General features: G+C 49.9%; 2 protein-coding genes across 3 annotated transcripts in view; one reads left to right on the top strand and one right to left on the bottom strand.

The window, feature by feature from the left end:
• Positions 1–47: 47 nt before the first annotated feature.
• Positions 48–5,479, bottom strand: Klhl17 (kelch like family member 17). Of its 2 annotated transcripts, XM_055615320.1 has the most exons (12): positions 5,261–5,479; positions 4,448–4,707; positions 4,238–4,359; positions 3,872–4,093; positions 3,280–3,396; positions 2,836–3,049; positions 2,444–2,588; positions 2,193–2,360; positions 1,764–1,852; positions 1,574–1,647; positions 1,186–1,367; positions 48–953 (listed from the first exon to the last, which is right to left on the bottom strand). In XM_055615320.1, the coding sequence occupies exons 1-12, from the start codon at positions 5,359–5,361 to the stop codon at positions 725–727; spliced, it is 1,923 nt and encodes a 640-aa protein (XP_055471295.1). In that variant the 5' UTR covers positions 5,362–5,479; the 3' UTR covers positions 48–724. The 2 variants fall into 2 exon arrangements, with proteins under 2 accessions (XP_055471295.1, XP_055471294.1); XM_055615319.1 differs by having other exon boundaries at positions 1,574–1,826; positions 3,872–4,126.
• A 1,098-nt stretch (positions 5,480–6,577) lies between these two features.
• The window catches only part of Noc2l (NOC2 like nucleolar associated transcriptional repressor), a 12,347-nt gene continuing 633 nt past the window's right edge, over positions 6,578–18,291 (top strand). Inside the window, exons 1-18 of the mRNA XM_055615123.1 lie at positions 6,578–6,639; positions 6,753–6,902; positions 8,225–8,396; positions 8,479–8,607; positions 10,204–10,324; positions 10,412–10,502; positions 11,731–11,809; positions 11,921–12,031; positions 12,302–12,415; positions 13,011–13,199; positions 13,362–13,501; positions 14,436–14,547; positions 15,575–15,688; positions 16,096–16,197; positions 16,869–17,012; positions 17,139–17,252; positions 17,537–17,672; positions 18,166–18,246. Of these exons, the coding sequence (XP_055471098.1) occupies positions 6,614–6,639; positions 6,753–6,902; positions 8,225–8,396; positions 8,479–8,607; positions 10,204–10,324; positions 10,412–10,502; positions 11,731–11,809; positions 11,921–12,031; positions 12,302–12,415; positions 13,011–13,199; positions 13,362–13,501; positions 14,436–14,547; positions 15,575–15,688; positions 16,096–16,197; positions 16,869–17,012; positions 17,139–17,252; positions 17,537–17,672; positions 18,166–18,246 (2,125 nt within the window). The 5' untranslated portion in view covers positions 6,578–6,613. The remainder of the gene's footprint in view (positions 6,640–6,752; positions 6,903–8,224; positions 8,397–8,478; positions 8,608–10,203; positions 10,325–10,411; positions 10,503–11,730; positions 11,810–11,920; positions 12,032–12,301; positions 12,416–13,010; positions 13,200–13,361; positions 13,502–14,435; positions 14,548–15,574; positions 15,689–16,095; positions 16,198–16,868; positions 17,013–17,138; positions 17,253–17,536; positions 17,673–18,165; positions 18,247–18,291) is intronic.

Below are 18,291 nucleotides of genomic sequence, written 5' to 3'. Positions count from 1 at the left end.
CTGAAGGCCCACAAAGCAGAGGGTACAAAGGGGGCCAGAGATGGACATTCAGCCTCAGGCCCACAGAGCCTAAGAAATATGTTTATTGTTCAAGTTGGCTCATATTGCTGTGTAGGATCTAAGTGCATGTTGTGTGCCAGCTCCACAGAAGACCCAGAAAAGACATCACGCTATATACACAAGACATAGGAAAGCTTTGTGCCCTTCAGGGACAGTGCCTGGCAGAGACAGATAAGTGCTGTGTGCAAAGCGCTAGGGGTTTACATTTTCTTAGAAAGCCCTTGCCTCTGCTCCTGTAGCTCTGCCCCCCCCCCTACTGTTTGCAAGGCCCAGCTGTGTTGCTTATCCTCCTTCAGGGAGTATCCACCCCCAGCATTCCCTGCTGCTCCACAAAGGGAGACAGGAAAGAAAACACTCTGCAGGGTTCTTTGGTCCCCTACATGCAGGAGAGCTGACAATTTAGGGTAAATGTGTGATTTGGTAGCTGCAGCACTTCTCATCCATCAATAAATAGTGAATCAATAAATAAACGAGTAAACAAAAACACACAAATAAATGAACAAGGACAAATGAACACAGAGATTAAGACAAAAGGAACAGGAGCTCTCTGGGGGGGATATGTGATCTGCCCTAACACTTGGTGGAGGAGACAGAGGTGGTAGGGCCACCCGTAGGGTTTAAGGCATGTGGGAGGCTACAGGGCCTTTGTGCAGTCTGACATGTGTCAGAGGCTGGTAGAGGACACAGACAGCGTGGGTGAGGAAGGTGGTGGGAAGTTGAGCAGCTCCAGCACTGCCACACCCACACTGCTGCGTCTCGTGAACATGCAGGATGCTGCCACCCACTTGTTGGTCCTCGGGTTGTATTTCTCTATGGAGTTGAGACTGGAGCTGCCATCATTGCCCCCCACAGCGTAGAGCCAGCCGTCCATGGCCACCAGGTCATGTGTACTCCTGGGGGTTGGACAGGCAAGAGTAAGCCCAAGAGGCAAGCCATGAGAGAAGCCAAATATGTGGGACATGGAGGGAGGAGCCATAGGGACAGGGCTTGGAAAGGAGCCCCAGGTGCCCTGAAGGACCTGCTGCACTGTTGAAGCATTGTGTACACAACCCCTGGAGCTAGGCTCCTGGAGTCAACCAGATGTAGCAGCAGAACCACTCACCACCCACCCCTGGCCTTATACACCTGCGGATATTCATGGGTGCCACACTCTCCCAGGCACCAGCCTTGGCGCTGTATCTCTCCACTGAGTTGAGGCAGCTTGTGCCATCGTTGCCTCCTGCCACATACAAGGCACCCTCCAGCACTGCTACTCCTGCTGAGCTGCGCCGGCTCAGCATGGATGCCACAGGTGTCCATGAATTCACCTGTAGAGACAAGGGGACAGGCTGGAGGCAGACTCACCAAGGGCACTCCACCCCTGCCACAACAGAGACCCTAATCTTAGCTGGATATCCGAGGGTCAGGGGTAGAAAGCAGACCCTTGGATGGCACAGGTGGCCAGAGATGGGATTATGCCCCATCCTACCCAGCACTTGAGAGGAAGAAACTGTGAGAGGGGTGTGTTATGCACCTGGGGCTCGTACTTCTCCACAGTGGCCAGGTGTGATGAGCTGTCATAACCACCTACGGCGTACAGGCTCCCATCTGTGGGAAGGCAATATACCCACGAAGCTCCTGCAGGTTGTAGGGGTTTGGGGGGATAGGTGGGAAGGGTACAGGCAGGAAAGCAGGTACCATGGGAAGCAGGTCCTGTCACCCACCAAGTGTGGCCACACGCACATATCGCCTCCGGATGCTCATGGCAGCAATGGATGTCCATGTTCCTGTCAGTGGGTCATACCGTTCAGCACTGTGGGCACCAGAATGATGCTGATGTTCAACTACAACAGTCATGTGACCCTTTCCCAGGACCTGTGCCCTCATCCCCACAATGCTGTGGCTGAAATCCTTGTCATTAGACTCTATGAAAGATTGGAAAATATGTTAGATGGGCACAGGCTATTAACTGCTTGAACTGGTGGGAGGGCCCCAGAGAGAAAAGGGGACAGAATAGTGCCAAGGCCCTGTTGACGCTGGGCCCTATGGTGAAGAGGCCTTGGGGACTTGGTAGCCTTGATTAAGCAGGACATCATTCTCTTACTGCTGAGCCAACCCTGTAAGGCCACTGGGGCCCTAACCCAAACTACTACCTGTTGAGGCAGGAAGCCCCATCATAGCCACCAGCTGCATACAGAAGCCCATGCAAGGCAGCTACACCCAGGCAACTTCGTCTTGTGCCCATAGACACCTCAGGCTGCCACGTGTTTGTCACAGGATCATAGGACTCCACTGTAGCCAGGTCTGAGGTTCCATCGTAGCTAGGAGAAGAGTCCACAACTGATCACAGATAGCCTGGCAAGCATGTGACAAACTCTTGAGCCATTCCCAGCTTCTATCTTACCCGCCCACGGCATACAGTCGGTTCCCAACAGCAGCGACCCCTACTCTGGCTCGACGCGTGGACATGGAAGCCACCACATGCCAGCGATCAGTTCGAGTGTCATATGCTTCACAGTCTCCGTGGATGGCAAACAGGCTCCCACCACCTGGAAGACGAGAACAACGTAAGTAAAGAGGCCGAAGAAGGCAAGTCAGGGGACTCTAGTGTAACCTAAATACAAATATATGAAGGCTCCAGGAGTGGGAACAGATAGGAACTGGGTCACAATGGTGGGCCCCATCCCACAGGGTCTTTAAGATATACAGGTCCTAAGTGTAATAGATTAGGTCTGTATTCTGAATTGGGGTAGATAGCCTAGGACAAGAATGGGAAGGAGAAGGGGTTCAGCATACCAACAGCAAAGAGCACAGGACCAGCACCCTCACAGCGACGGGGTCTTGTGCGGCTAGTACCCAGAACACCTCTCTGCTCAGGCAGCAAGTGGAACTTAAGGGCCTCAATGAGCAGATCCTTGCAGTCAGGATGATGCCTCACAAGGCTTTCGGCATCCACGTGTCCCAATAGGAAGTCTCTGCTCAGCAGAGGCAGCCGTACACATTTCATCAGCTAGGGCAGGAGGTGCCAGGTAAGGCAAGACCCTAGGGCACACTTGTCCCAGGGCTAATACCCACTCAGGTGCCTATAGCATTTCTACAATTGGTTCTTGAGACAAGTGCCTGTATCACCCCAAAGGAGTCCCTGAATGGAAGATGCTAAGTACTCCAAGAAGTATGCTTACAGCTTAGCCACCTGCATTCCCTCCTAGATACCCTGGGAGCTTCAGGACTTGGCCTCACCCTTGGTACATGCTGCCTCCGAGTGTCTACATCATGTTTGACCCAGCTCAGGACTGCACGATAGACATCTTCCTCTGAGGGCACATTCAGGCTATCACTAGAGACCAATTCCAGCACCTGGGGTGAGGGGAAGGGGAGAGGTCCTCAGACCTGGCATCTGGGTAGGGGAGGGCCCAGAAAACCTGAAGGTGTCTGAGCGTATCAGAGGGCATGTACATGTACATGCACAAATACACACACAGTGTTTTGGAGTGAAGGACCAAGCAGAGTGAAGATTCACAGATTTTGGTTCTAGCAGTGCTGGTGATGGGCAGAAGGGTGAGGGGTGTCCTAGGCCCTAAGTAGTCTTAGGTACAAAGAATCAGAGACTGGGCAATCATGGTCCTAGAATGTGGTAAAGACAGGAATCTAAAGCAAATGATTGGGTGGAATTCGAAGATGGAGACAGGACTTGGGGGAAGATGGCCAAGGAATGGATCATAGGGTAACTTGCGAATGAGGATTGCAGAACACTGGCTACTAGGGTCTGGGCTGGGGAAATGTGTGGTGTGGGCTGGGCCCAAACTGGCATGTTACCTGCTTCAGTGGTTACCTGCTTCAGTGGCAACAGCATGAACTCCTCAGTCTTGGCCACATCCACGAAGTGCTGCAGCACGTACCTGTGTGCCGCCTTGAGCAGGTCACTGCATGAGTGTGTGTCTGCAAATCCTCGAATGCCCAGGCAGTTGGAAGGGTCGAGCTGGCTCAGGAGGAACTTGCAGCAGGCATCTCGGACACCATTCAACTGTAGAAGGCTGGCAGCTGGGAGTAGAGTCTGGGGCATGAAGATGGGTGAGGCAGGAGGGGGCTAGAGGAGCACAGAGTAACTGGATACTGAGGAGAGGCATGGGGAGGCCAGGCTACACATATCTGGGACTGGACACCCCAAAGGGGTATGTGTGGGAACAGCATGCCTCACCTGAACGTTGCCCTCGCCAACCACGATCTCAGCCGTGTATGCAAACTGCACCAGCTGGTCTAAGGCCTGCGGGTCAATGTCATGCAGTGTCACGTGTGTCTGGCGGCTCTCACTCATTTCATCTGTGAGGATAGTGGGTCAGGCAGTCTACCCTGGGAGATCTGCAGAGAGCCCCCTAGGGCTGCCCAGACTGTAGTATGTGGTACTTGCTTGTGAACATGGCGTGGAAGTAGGGGCTGCAGGAGGCCAACACCACCTTATGAGCACGGATCTCCTTGGCTGCCACATGCAGGACGATGTCACACAGGAGGCCACGCTGCCGCATGCGGCTCATAGCCACAAAGGCATCATGGTAGTGCCGTTTGGAGTTGTGTGCCACACTGTGACCCTCTCGGCTCAACAGCTGCATCGCACCTTCCATGGGGGCTGCAGGCCGGGCCTGCCTGGGCCGAGCTCGCTCTGCCTCCGGGCTGCAGGCAGCAGGGCTAGGTCAGTGTTTATACACCAAAGGGAGACACTCACCCACCCTTAAGATCTCTGGACACAGGAAAGGCAGCTGCAATCTATCCCCAGTAGTCCATCCTGTCATCACCCACTGCTCCTTTCCAGGGCTCAAGTTCTCTCTCCTGTCAAGGAGCCTCCCTGGAGCCAGAGCAGATTCTTTCTTAAACCTCAGCCTGCTCTCACCTGGCACCTGTCCCTTTTTCTCTGCTCACTACCTCTCCTCTCCTAAGGCTCCAAGCTCCCCTTCTAGTGCCTCGGGGAGAAGCAGGCATTTCCCAGGGATCAGTGCTCTCAGTACTGTGAGCACAGTAGGCGCTGGAGAGAAGTTGGCCAACGCTGTCCCTCTGAAGTGAATCCCTGGATCCCACTCACCAGATTGATCTCACCCGGCCCTGGGAGCAGCCCCTTCTGCCCCATTCTGCAGATCTGTTCCACTGTGGCCGAAGAACCAAAGGGCTGAGACCCTGTACCACCTCTTGCAGGGAGCCATCCCTCCCTCAAACCCTCCACTCCACTCACGCCGGCGGCTGGGGCGGCGGTGGCGCCTCAGGCCCGGGCCCTGGGCTACCGTGCTCTGGACTCTGCGTCCTGCCAGCAGGCCGCTCGCCACGGGGCTGCATAACTTCAGCCGCCAAACCTGCGGCGGACCGCGAAATGCAGTATGACTGATTCGGACCGCAGGAAGACTGCCTGAGCTGCGTCCACACAGCGCTAGCCGGTCTCCGCAGGCCCTGTTTCTCGGCGCCGCCCGCCCGGCCTCACACAAGATTGCAGGACCTGCTCCCCCCTCCCCCCCAAGCCTTGAGCTATCAACCTCCCTCTGCTACGGAGCTCCACTCCCATCCCCGCACTCTTCCAAGGAGCACCTAACCTGCTTTTGGCACCTTGGTTAGCTTCAAGTTCGGGTACCCCAGCATTCACCTGCTAGGTCTTGCTGTGACTGACAAAACTCCATAGCACTGGGGGAGCGCTGGATGCTAGCCCTCTTGTCTTATTCTCAAGCCTTCGTTTCACAAGCGTGTGGAAAGGCAACCTCCCTCATGGTTCAGCGCTCCTACACATACAAGTTTGTGTATGTTTGTATGCACTAAGGGGCTGCGGGGCTGTCAGGCTGTCAGGGTGTGACATTCTTGTCACATTCAGGCTCACCAAGGAATTAGGCAACCTTTGACTTAAAAAAAATATGTACATTTTTTTCATTTAATGTGTATGGGTGTTTTGCCCGTTTGTGTATTATATAAACTACGTGCTTGCAGTGCCTATAGAGACCTGAAGTCTAGAGCATCAGATCTCCTGGGATTCAGTTATGAACCACCATTGGGAATTGGATCCCAATCCTCTGGAAGAGTAGCTAGTGTTCTTAAGCCCAAGCCATCTCTATCCAGCCCCTGGATAGAGTTAGTCTGTCTGTCTGCCCTCCCTGTGTAGCCCTGGCTGTCCTGGAACTCGATCTGTAGACTGGCTTCGAACTCAAGAGATTCTCCTTCCTCTGCCTCCCCAGTGCTGGGTTTAAGGCCAGCTCTAGTTTAATTTTTTTTTTTTTTTCTCTTTTCCTGTCTGGTTGTAGTGGGCAGGGTTGTCCGGATTTGCAGCCTTGTGTTTCTCGGGTAGGAACCGTTACTGCATTTTATAGAGGGTGTTGTGCTGTGAGAGCCGATCGGCCTGCAGTGGTTAATAAGTGCAGAAGTCGCGGTTTAGCACACCTGCTTCACCAATAGGGCAAAGGCACCCTCCCGCCTAGGGTCTGCCGGAATTACAGCATGAGAACCCTAGAGCTCCCAACATGGTAGGACGGGCGGGGCTTGGGAGAGGAAGTCTGGCGGCGCATAGCATTCTGGGCCCGGAAGTGGGGCGTAAGCCGCTTTAAGCAGCATGGCTGTGTCTGGCTCTCCCAGGAGGTGAGTAGACCCAGTGGGTGGCCGGATCCCTGACTACGCTCGCTCCAGGGTTCTCTACATTTCTAAGAGTGGCTGGCGGGCTGACAGAGGTCTTGACCTGATGTAACCCGCAGGCGACTGGCAGAGTTGACAGTAGACGAGTTCTTGGCCTCGGGCTTTGAGTCGGAGTCGGAGCTGGAGGACATCAAGGAAGCTGCACCACAGGAAAAAAAAGGACGAAGAATCATCTCTAGGGAGCAGCGGAACACCCGCACCTCACCCAGGTGAGACCCCGCCCCTCCCCCACCTCCGTCCCGCCGCACTGGGATCTACTTTCCAGTAGTTCTTTGGTCCGGCGATGCTGCACAGAACCATGGGTCAGCGGTCTTTGCGCCGATATGCGTTGGAAGATAGTGTAGAAGGCTTTTATTCCCCTTTGGTTTTTCGAGACAGGATTTCTCTGTGTAGCCTTGGCTATCCTCTGGACTTGCTTTGTAGACGAGGCTGGCCTCGCAGTCAAAGAGATCCGTCTGCCTCTGCCTCCCTGAGTGCTGGGATCACAGGAGTGCGCCATCGCCCCCGGCTAGGCTCCTTCCTACCCCGCCCTGTCTCCTCTCCCCCAAGACAGGGTTTCTCTGTGTAGTCTTGGCCGTCCTAGAATTCATGCTGTAGACCAGGCTGACCTTGAACTTAGCGATATGCCTGCCTCTGCATCCCAAGTGGAGACAAACAAAAAAACAAGAAAAGCACTTGGTCCTGGATAAACCAGTGGTCCGTGTTGGAGAAAAATTAATTATGTGTGCTAGGGAAAAACGGAGGCTGGAGGGCATGTTTGCCAGAACAGATAAGGTTTCTGGGCTGGATGCAGAGATGGGATCAGGACTTGATATTAAATGTTGACAACCAGAGTGGGGACTGTGAAAAAGCAGCCAGCCAGCGCCTGGTGCAATGGCATACACCTGTAATCCCAGCCCTCAGGGAGGCAGGGGAAAAAGTGGACAGCAGCCTTTGAGGAATTAAAGAAAAGTGTGGCTGTGGTGGAACAGACAGAGAGCGGTAAGCAGTGAGGCCAGAGTGACAGTGAGGGACATGATTCTGTAAGACCTTTTGGTAAAATGAGAAGCCGTCTCAGGGTTGAGTAATGAAATTACATAGGTAACATAGAAGAGGGGCCCTCTAGGACTGTTGTGACTGTCCCTCTAGAACTGTGTGGGTTGTAAGGTTGGAAATGGAGAGTTTTGAGGTAAGCACACACATAGTTTGGAGGTATTACTCTGTAGGAGAGCTAATGACAGTTTGTAACAATGGGGTGGGCATGGTGGGTGCATAGCTGGTCTGGGAGTGCCCTCATCATATGCTGAATTTGAAATGATTGTGTTGAAACAGTGTCAGAGGTACTATATGTGTGTGTGAGTATGAAAGAGAAATGAGCCTGATGATTTATCCCCAGAAAATCCTCCTGCTTCGTCATTGGTACCTACTGTGAAGGGAACATACTAATACCATGGCCTCATTATGGCAACAAGAAAATTGGCTATGTGGAAGGACAAAAAAACTCCTTCCCCTGTTGGCTTTTCACTGGCTTTACTGACGTCTGTTTTATCAGCCTGCATAAGGGATGTGCTTCTGAGCACAAAAACCAGCTCTCTCGGCTGAAGGACAGAGACCCTGAGTTCTACAAGTTCCTGCAGGAGAATGACCAGAGCCTACTGGACTTCAGTGACTCAGACAGCTCTGAGGAGGAAGAGCAATACCACTCCCTGCCAGACACTCTGGAGGTGAAACCTGGCAGACATGGGCAGTGGGGCACCAATAACTTCTACACCCTGCCCCAGCTTCATCTTTTTGTATCTGATAAAGGAAGCAAGTGAGACTGAGGAGGATGGAGGCGAGGACAGTGACACATTCTCCAGAGGATTGCAGAGGAAGAAGAATGAGCCTGTACCTGTGACCCTGGCCATGATGGAGAGATGGAAGCAGGGGGCCATGGTGAGAGGCAGTATAAACTGGGTGGCTGGATCTCCATAGGCAGGATTTGCTGACCTTGCCGCATTTGAGGTATCTGAGACTGTGTAGGTAAAAAGAGTATGTTTCTGAGAAGTACACAATGGGGGTCTTTCTCAGTGCCAAGGTCCTCCAGCTGTGTTTCTTAGTTATAGTGTATAGTTCTGCCTACTTTATTCTCAATCTCAGGATCATGGCCATTGTGGGGTGGGTGTAGAGTTTGTTTCATTTCTTTTTCTGTTGTTGTAACAGGATATGCTGTTTTTATTTATGTGTATGTTTATTTTAGTTGCATATATGTTGGTGTACCACATTCATAGATAACAGATGGTTGTGAGCCACCATGTGGGTGCTGGGAATTTAACTTGGGTCATCTGAAAGACCAGTTAATACTGCCAAGCTATCTCTCCAGCCCCAGACTGGGTAATTTGTAAAGAAGCTTAGTTGTCTTACATTGCTGAAGGCTGACAGGTCTAAGAGTATGGTGAATGCTTTGTGACATATGTTCAGATCTCTTTCTTTTGGGTTGTTAGATACCAAACCCAGGAATTTGTACATTCTTGGCAATTGTGTTGTCCTGAGCCCTGTATCTGTCTTTTGTTGTTTTGTTTTTTTGAGACAGGATCTTGTCACATAGTTCTGGCTGTTCTAGAGCTTGCTATGTAGAACTGTTTTCTCTCTTGAGTGCTGGGATTAAAATTGTGAATCACCATACTTGTTCCCTTAGAAGTCTTAGAAGACTTGTCTTAGAAGTCTGCTAATGCCATCATGGGGTTCTGAACCTCATCATCTCATATAATCTTGGTTACTTTCCAAAGACTTTACTTCCAAATACCACCATATAAATTTGGATATTAAATTTCTACCACATAAGTTTTGGGGGACATAATCAGACTTTTAGTATTATTTGTTCACTGGGAAGTAGGAAATGAAGTCAATGTCCTTTCAGTAAGTTTACATTTAATTTAGAGCTTTTGGGATTTTTTTACAACAGGAGATCACCCTAGTGGCTGACTTTGAACTCTGTTTTGAGCAGTTTGTCCTCAAAACTTGCTGCAGTTTTGCCTTTACTTTCCTAGTGCTGGCATTATAGACATCAGCAACCATGTGTAGATGTCGCATTGGTTTCTCTAGGGAGGGGAGTAAAAAGGGAGAATTCCAGCTGGGCGCGGTGGCACAATGTAATCCCAGCACTGGGAAGGTAGAGGCAGTTGTATCTCTGTGAGTTCAAAACCAGCCTGGTCCACAAAATGAATCCAGAACAGCCAAGGCTACACAGAGAAACTCTGTCTTGAAAAAAAAAGGAAGGAAGGAAAGGGTCCTATATACTTTCTCGAACAGTTTTTAATACAGGTTGCTCACCCCTTCCTCCTGGGAATCCTGAGACAGGCTCTGCCTATCCAAGTGGGTTTATAGGCTCAATACCTTTTTGTTGTTGGCTCATGGTTCAGTGATCTTAGCTCCACTATTGCTCTGGGCCTAAGATTATGGGTTAGGAACACCTTTTCAACTTGGAGCAGGTTCCTGGAACCAGGTATTGTGTACTGCTCTCCTAGTAATCTTGATCTCTTGTCCCTTCAGCACCACCTTACTCCCAAGCTGTTCCATGAAGTTGTGCAGGCATTCCGAGCAGCTGTAGCCACCACGCAAGGAGACCAGGAAGCTGCTGAGACTTGCAGGTTCCAGGTCACAGATAGTGCTGGTGAGCTGGGGGCAGGGGACCTAGGCCAGGCTTCATTGTGACACCTGTGTTCCTTATATGGCTGAATGACACTTTTGTTCCCTACAGTGTTCAATGCTCTGGTTACTTTCTGCATTAGAGACCTCTTTGGTTGCCTTCAGAAGCTATTGTTTGGAAAGACACTAAAGGATAGCAGCAGGTGAGGGGATGGGTCGGGGTTTTGCCACTGATGGGGTAGAGGAGGTCACAGAAGGTCTTAAGGAAGCACAGAGAACAGCTAATAAATAGAAGGGGTCATGGTGGGGCTGAGAGTGGACATACCCATGTGTCTTAAGGTAGAAGGTATAGAAGAACAAAACCTGGAGCGATGGTGCCACTTGGTTGGTGGATTGACAGGATGTGTCTATGTGGAGGCAGAACAGAAAGAAGCTGCAGGGAGACCAACAGATGGAAAGAGTAGAGAATAAGCCAGATGATTGGACAGAAGCCCAAGTGGTTGTCAGTAGCTACTGCATCCAGACTTTGGGGAGCTGTTAACATGAATGGAAAAGTGACATTTTAGAAACAGGGTTGCCTCCTAAATTAGATAAGATGCTTGGGGTATCCCATAGATGGGATGGTGTTGGTTTAGATACAAGGAAGGTTAGACAGTGGGGTGTCTTCAGTGGGCCCTGTTTTTTTGTCCTTGGTATAGTTCAGTAGATTTTGGTAAATATCTACTGTGTGTTAAGTACTTGGACACTGAGGAATAAGGTGTAAAACTCACAAGGAATTAGTTGTTGTGCCAGCTGTTCAGTTATTTAGCAGTTAAGGTTCTGGAATTTTAGGTGAAATTAAGTATATAAGCATATTCTTTTTAAAATTTCATTTATATATATATATTTTTCCCTGAGAGAGGGTTTCTCTGTGTAGCACTGCTGTCCTAGACTCTATTTGTAGACCAGGCTAGCCTCGAACTTACAGAGATCTGCATGCCTCTGCTTCCCGAGTGCTGGGATTAAAGTTGTGTGCCTCCCCCCAGCCATTCTTTATGGTGTGTGTCATGTGTAGGTCTAAGACATACAGTCTGCAGCAGCAAAGTGTAGCTGGTTAGGTCCCATAGGTCTTGAATGCTGACTATGAGTTTGGATGCTTGTGGTGGTAGCTATAGGGCTACAGGGACTCAGAAGAGGAATGTATCTGAGAGGGTCTTGGGGAAGATAGTTTAGGATTTTACAGGGCAGTTCTGAATTCTGGCCAAGTTGATGGCCTATGCAAGGTTTGGGTGTTGGTTTCTTGTGGCTGTCAGTCTGGCCATGCTTAAGAAAGTCCTGGTAAGTCTCTCCATCTACCAGCTATAAGGAGCCCCTCAGCTTTTATATATGGGATACAAGCCTGGGTAGACTTGTGTCTTGATTGCAGGAATGAGGTGGATATATTCCCTACAGGATACTGCTGCCATCCAGTAGCCCACTGTGGGGGAAGCTCCGTGCAGATGTCAAGACATACCTAAGTGCAGTTGTTCAGGTACTGTTCTGGTGGGTAAAGAATCCCAAGAGAATGGTCACATCTGGTGTCTGGTTCTCTCTCATACACCAGAATGAGTTTAGGCCTCATTGTTCTCTTTTGCTTCTTCAGCTGGTTGCCTCTCTAGCTGAAGCCACAGTGTCTGCAGCTGTCCTGCAACATGTCAGTAGCTTGGTTCCTTATTACCTGACTTTCCCTAAGCAGTGCCGAATGTTGCTCAAGGTATGTTAGCTCATCCTGCTGTGTTTCTGTAGCTAGAGATGCATATGACTATCTTTCTTGTCCTTCTAGCTAGGGCAGAGGTAGCATTTGTGCCTGTAGTTGCTCCTCTCCTGCTGTGTCCTCCATCCCACCAAGGGTCCCAGTCTCAGGTAGCTCCCAGTCCTTTCTGGGCAGCATAGCTTAGTAATGTGAGTATAGGCTCCACTGAGGTATGCCAGCTAGCCATGGAGGGTCCTACGCCAGGAAAGGCAGTAATGTATCTCTTTTTAGAGGATGGTGGTTCTGTGGAGTACAGGTGAAGAATCTCTGCGTGTCCTGGCCTTCCTGGTACTCATTAGAGTCTGCCGTCACAAGAAGGAATCTTTCCTAGGTCCCATTCTAAAGGTATTATGGGTCTTCTATCTTGCTCATTAAAATCTGTGCTGGGAATCATCCTGAGCGCCTGGCAGATTTTGTGGCTGATGGTCCTTACTGGGACTGGACATCAAACTCTGGTCACAGTTTTCTTACCAAGAAAATAGGGTGGTGATGGGAACGGGAATCCGTAGTCTTCTGGGTATTGGGGGAGGGGACCCTCTTCTCCCCTAAGGATCAGACCCTGTTGTCCAGCTCCAAGCCTGGGGTGGCTCTCCTGCACATGAGCATCCCCTGGAGTCCCACTGTACAGACTCAGCATGAAGCAGAGCATCTCCTCTACTTCCTTTCTAGGACTTTAGTCCTGTTCTTGACTATTTTTCAGCTTACCCTCTCTTATTATACATTTTCCTCTCTTCTAAATGTCTTATATGCCTGAGTCTGGTGGGTGCAAGTGTGTAGGCTGGGAAACATCAGAGTCCTGGAGTGCTGGCAACCATACAGGAAATGAGTCTGCAGCTGAGTTTGGGACAGCAGTTCTGGTGGAAGGTCCTAAGTGTTGGCAAGTGGCTTGGAACTGAACAGTGGTTGCTTAAATGGTTCTTAACTTTGGTTTGTCTCTCAGCAAATGTACATCATGTATGTGAGAAACTGCAAGTTCACCTCTCCTAGTACCCTCCCCCTCATAAGCTTCATGCAACGGACACTGACGGAACTGCTTGCCTTGGACCCCAGTGTCTCCTATCAACATGCTTTCCTCTACATCCGCCAGCTTGCAGTCCACCTGCGTAATGCCATGACCACAGGCAAAAAGGTACATGATCTGACCCTTCCAAGGTAGTAGCCCCACCCAGGGTTTTAGGGCATGCTGCAAGCCACTTTCTATGGGGGAGAGTGCTTAGCACTCTGAGGAGAGGTTTTGGGTGATTCTGGCTGGGAAGAATTGACCCTTAGAAGTGGACTCCACTCTCACCAGGAGACATACCAGTCTGTGTACAACTGGCAGTATGTGCACTGCCTCTACTTATGGTGCCGAGTCCTGAGTACCCTTGGTTCCAGCGAGGTCCTGCAGCCTCTACTCTACCCTCTTTCACAGATCATCATTGGCTGCATCAAGTGAGTTCAAGGATATGGCTATGTTAGATTATCCTGTGGGTTGGGGCCAGCAGATTCCTCAAGATAGGGCAGAGGTTTCTAGTCTGCTAGCTTCTGTGAGCTATATTATGCAAAGAACTTAGTGCCGGGCACCATGGTGCACACCTTTAATCCCAGCACTCAGGGAGGCAGAGACAGGCAGATTTCTGTGAGTGTGAGGCCAGCCTGGTCTACAAGCAAGTCCAGAACAGCCAAGGCTACACAGAGAAACCCTCTTTTGGAAAACCAACCTCTAACCCTATCCCTGAGAATTTTCTTGTGTGGCCATACCTTAGATATAAGAGCTTTTGTGTCTGGGTTTTAGTGGTTTCTGAGGAAGGGCCTGAGAAGATGGATTGGTTGTAGATTTTAGCTAGCTGGGCTTTGGAGGCAGCCTTTAGTGAGGTAAGTAGGTTAGCTGCCTACAATTTAACACCCATTTGTTATGAGGCCTGCTTGGGCCCTTATACAGGTAAAGGGCATTCAGATATAGTTCTTAGTGCTTTTGGTATGCTGTGAATGTGCTGTACACTTCTCTGGCCAGGAGGGGGCCTCTGTGTCTTCTTGAGTTTTCTTAAACTAAAGACTAGGCTAGGAAGGGAAAGGGGCAGGTGGTAAGAAAAGAAAGCGGAGTGAAGAAGAAAGGAGGCAGGAGTAAAGGAAACTAAGTTAAAGCCAGATGAGTGTCTTTCAGTCCCTCAGTTGAGCAGCAGGGCAGTACCCAAGTCCATGCATTTTGTTGTGCCTTGTTGAATTTGATGACTATTAAATTATTATTCCCCATGGTTGCTGTGAGTATTCACCCTGTAGGACCCACCTGTAGTTAGAGCATGTGAATGGGGAGGAGTCAGAGGCAGTGGATAGCTGATGCTTACATTTGGGGATGCTAATTAGGTTCTGCTCCTTCCTTACCCAGGTTGTTGCCCACCGCCCGATTTTATCCATTGCGCATGCATTGTGTGCGTGCCCTGACACTCCTGTCCCAGACCGCCGGCACCTTCATCCCTGTTCTGCCCTTCATTCTTGAGGTGACTGTGCTAAGCACAACTTGGGGTAGACTTACAAATGTCTTTTGGAAACCACGTCTCCTTCTCTTTGTCTGCCAGTGGTGATTTTTGACTGTAACATTGTGGTCTTTGCGGTCATTGCAGATCTTCTACACATAGTCTCTCCATGTCTTACACTTATTATGACACATTGCCTGTTTTCCTGGGTAACCCGCATTCTTTGTTTTTCAAGACAGGGTTTCTCTGTGTAACTTTGGCTGTCCTGGACTCACTTTGTAGACCAGGCTGGCCTCAAACTCAACAGAGATCTGCCTGCCTCTGTCTACCTGAGTGCTGGGATTATAGGTCTGTGCCACCACTCCCAACATAGCCCTCATTCTGACCTCCATCTTGGTTCACTGTACCTGACCTTAGGCTCTTCATATCAGGTGCAGGTTTCCTGAGAAAGTGAACCACAAGGGTTGAAACCAAGCTCTGCCGACAGGGTGTCACTGCCCTTTCTTTAATTTATGGGTAGTAATTAAGAGTAAATTATTGAGATCAGCTCTATATACTAGTTGGCATCCTTTGCTCAGCTAGAGAAAGAACATTCTCCACTCCCAATTTTTCATTAGTTGTTATAGCTGCTTCAGCTGCCAACAACATGCTATGCTACTACATGAGCTCTCTTGTCAGGGGCTTTCTCTATACTCGGGGAGGCATCCTTGTACCAAGAGGCTCGGCTAGGCTCATACTCCCATCTTTTCTTGGGAAGGCCAAAGTGCATAGCCTGCAAAGACTACTGAGTTTTGGGGAACACAGTCCCCTGAGACCTGTCTCTTTTCTGTATTTCTTTGTTGCTGGTTATACCCACAGTGCCTGGGATGCAGTTGTTTGAGGCCCAGGCCTATATAACCGTTATCCCCAAAGGTGGTTAAGTGTATACAGGAGTCCTCACGGTTGCCTGTCTAGGCTCTGGAAGGTGAACAAGGTCTGGAGACATCTGTGGGCTTTGTTTAGCCTGGTCTTGAGGGATCTCATTGGGTTGGGCTGACACTCTTGTGTGTAGATTTTCCAGCAGGTGGACTTCAATAGGCGACCAGGCCGCATGAGCTCCAGGCCTATCAACTTCTCTGTCATCTTGAAACTGTCCAGCACCAACCTGCAGGAGAAGGCCTACCGGGTGAGGCTGGCCTCAAGGCCTTCTGGAAAAGGCCTGGGCCTGTTTTAGTTGGCTTACAAGGACTTCAGAGACTGTTGAGATACAAAGGAGGGATTACCATTGTACAACATTTGTGGTTTCTTTTGTGACAGGATCTCTATATTATGTAGCCCTGGCTATCCTGGAACTTGCTATGTAGATCAGGCTGGCCTTGAACTCTCAGAGATCCACCTCTCAAGTACTGAGATTGAGGTTTCTGTAGTCATAGACCAATAGCTCCTTAATCTCAGGCCTTGTGAAGCTGGGTGTGGCTTGGGGGAGGCTGTGGGTACTGTTTTATAGCCTGAGTTTGAACAAAGTCAGGGTGAATTATGAGATCATGGGCTCCTGGGTTTCATCATCTGATAAAGCTGGGCCTGCTCCCTCAGGATGGTCTGCTGGAGCAGCTGTATGACCTTCTCCTGGAATACCTGCACAGCCAGGCCCATAGCATTGCTTTTCCAGAGTTGGTGCTGCCCACTGTCCTACAGGTATGTGTGCTCAACACTTGGCCAGACCTTCACATCCTCTTTGTGGCTAACTTGGACAATATTTTAGTAGGTTTGTCTTCCTCTTGTAGAGGGGCCTATTGCTATCCCTGTCTGGTACTGGTAGGGGATTAGCTCCATTACTCACAGGCTTGTGGGGTAGGGGGTGCTGCTCATACCTGAGCTATACCTGGGTCAGGCTCATATAGAGACAGGTATATGTGTGAAGGCAGAAGTTGTATGCACAGCTGTGCACATGTGCTCCGTCACTGTTTGTTGTATAATGTGGCATTGCCCTCCCCCGACGTCCTCTTGGCTGATGATGTCAAGTAGTTAAGACACATTTAGTTTTGGGCTCAAGGTCCTAGGTATATGGATGTGTGAATCTAGAATAGGAGTTAGCAGGTATGTTTCAGTTAAGATAAAAAAAAAAGTTTAATGTTTTGTGGCTTCTTGCAAGTCTTCATCTGCTTACCTCTCAAGGCTGTTGCAATAGCACTCAGAGAGGCACATGAGTAAAGGAGCAAGACCTTATGCCTGTGAGACCTAATTAAGAAGTTGATAGCAGGCCCTTGTATCTCCCGTGTTTGCCATGTGGCTTTTTATTGCCTGGATCCCCTGTGGAATGGGGAATAGTCCTGTCGCTGGGCTGAACCGAGTTTTCCTTTCTGCAGCTGAAATCTTTTCTCCGGGAGTGCAAAGTGGCTAACTACTGCCGGCAAATGCGCCAGCTGCTAGAGAAGGTGCAAGAGAACGCAGAATATATCCGAAACCTTCGCCAGAAAGTGACCTTCAGTGTGTCTGACCAGCTGGCAGTGGTGGGTTGGGATTTGGCATCTGGGCTGGACTGATGCTGCCTGACGCCACCAGTTAGGGTGTGGTAGTTATTTAAGAGTTTTCCAGGGTGAGCAGTGAGCATGGTCCTGAATTTACCTAATCCTTAGGATGCTTGGGAGAAGCAGGCCCGTGAAGAGGGGACCCCTCTTACCAGGTACTACAGCCACTGGAAGAAGCTGAGGGACCGTGAGATCCAGCTGGAGATCAGTGGCAAAGAGCGGGTATGTCTGGGGTCTGGGGAGGTGGCCTAGTAAAAATGGCCAAGCAGGTTACTTGTGAAAGGGGCTGGGCTGTGGGAGTGCAATTGGAAAAGGAAACAAAAGCAGTAGGGGAAAAAAAAGAATGGGACAGTGAGTTTGAGTGAAGCCTGTAAATTGCTGTTTGTCTTCAGGGCACCTTGTCCCATGTATGGCTATAGGTAGTACCTAAAGTGAGGCTGGGCTAAACTCTACTCAGTTCTCTTGGCCTCTCCCTCTATCTGTTTTTCTCTTTCTGGTCTTTGAAGCTAGAAGACCTGAACTTCCCAGAGATCAAAAGGAGGAAAGTGGAAGACAGGAAGGATGAAGACAGGAAGGAATTAAAAGACCTGTTTGAATTGGACAGTTCTGAGGGAGAGGACAGCACAGACTTCTTTGAGAGAGGTGAGGCCTGAGGTGGGAATGGTTATAAGCTGTGTGTGTGTTTCATGTCTGTGGGCAGACCTGTTAGTTGTTGTTTTTAACTTTTATATGTGTTTTGCTTACATGTATGTTTATACCACCTGTGTGCCTAATGTCCCACAGAGGTCAGAAGAGAGTCTTGGATCCCTTGAGACCTGTGGGTACTGGAAGTCAAACCCAGGTCCTTAAACCACTGAACTGTCTCTCTGGCCTCTAGTTCTTTCTTTTACCACTCATTGGCTCGCTCCTTCAGTTTGAGCTGGGGACTCACTATTGGTAATTGTCGCCATGTTGAGGCCTCCATATACATGGCAGAAAGGTCTAACCTTGCCACTGCTGAGACCTGTGGCCATGGTGGGTGTCCACACAGGGTTACAGGGCTAGCCAAACCTCCTGTATAACTGTTCATATTGCCTTGCTGTTGGACATGGGAAATGTGTGTGTCTGTGTGGTACACATGGTTCTTCATCTGTAGGAGTACCTGAGCTCCTGGGTGCTCATCAAGGAAGGAAAGAGGAAGACCAGGAGGAAGAAGAGGCCACCAGCAATTCAGAGGGTAAATGGTGTCTGTTGTGAAATAGACTGACCTTGGAGATGGGGC

This window comes from Psammomys obesus, unplaced genomic scaffold, assembly GCF_907164565.1.
Source record: "Psammomys obesus unplaced genomic scaffold, mPsaObe1.curated_primary_1811, whole genome shotgun sequence".
Lineage (NCBI taxonomy): Eukaryota > Metazoa > Chordata > Mammalia > Rodentia > Muridae > Psammomys > Psammomys obesus.
This window is presented reverse-complemented; position numbering and strand designations above follow the sequence as displayed.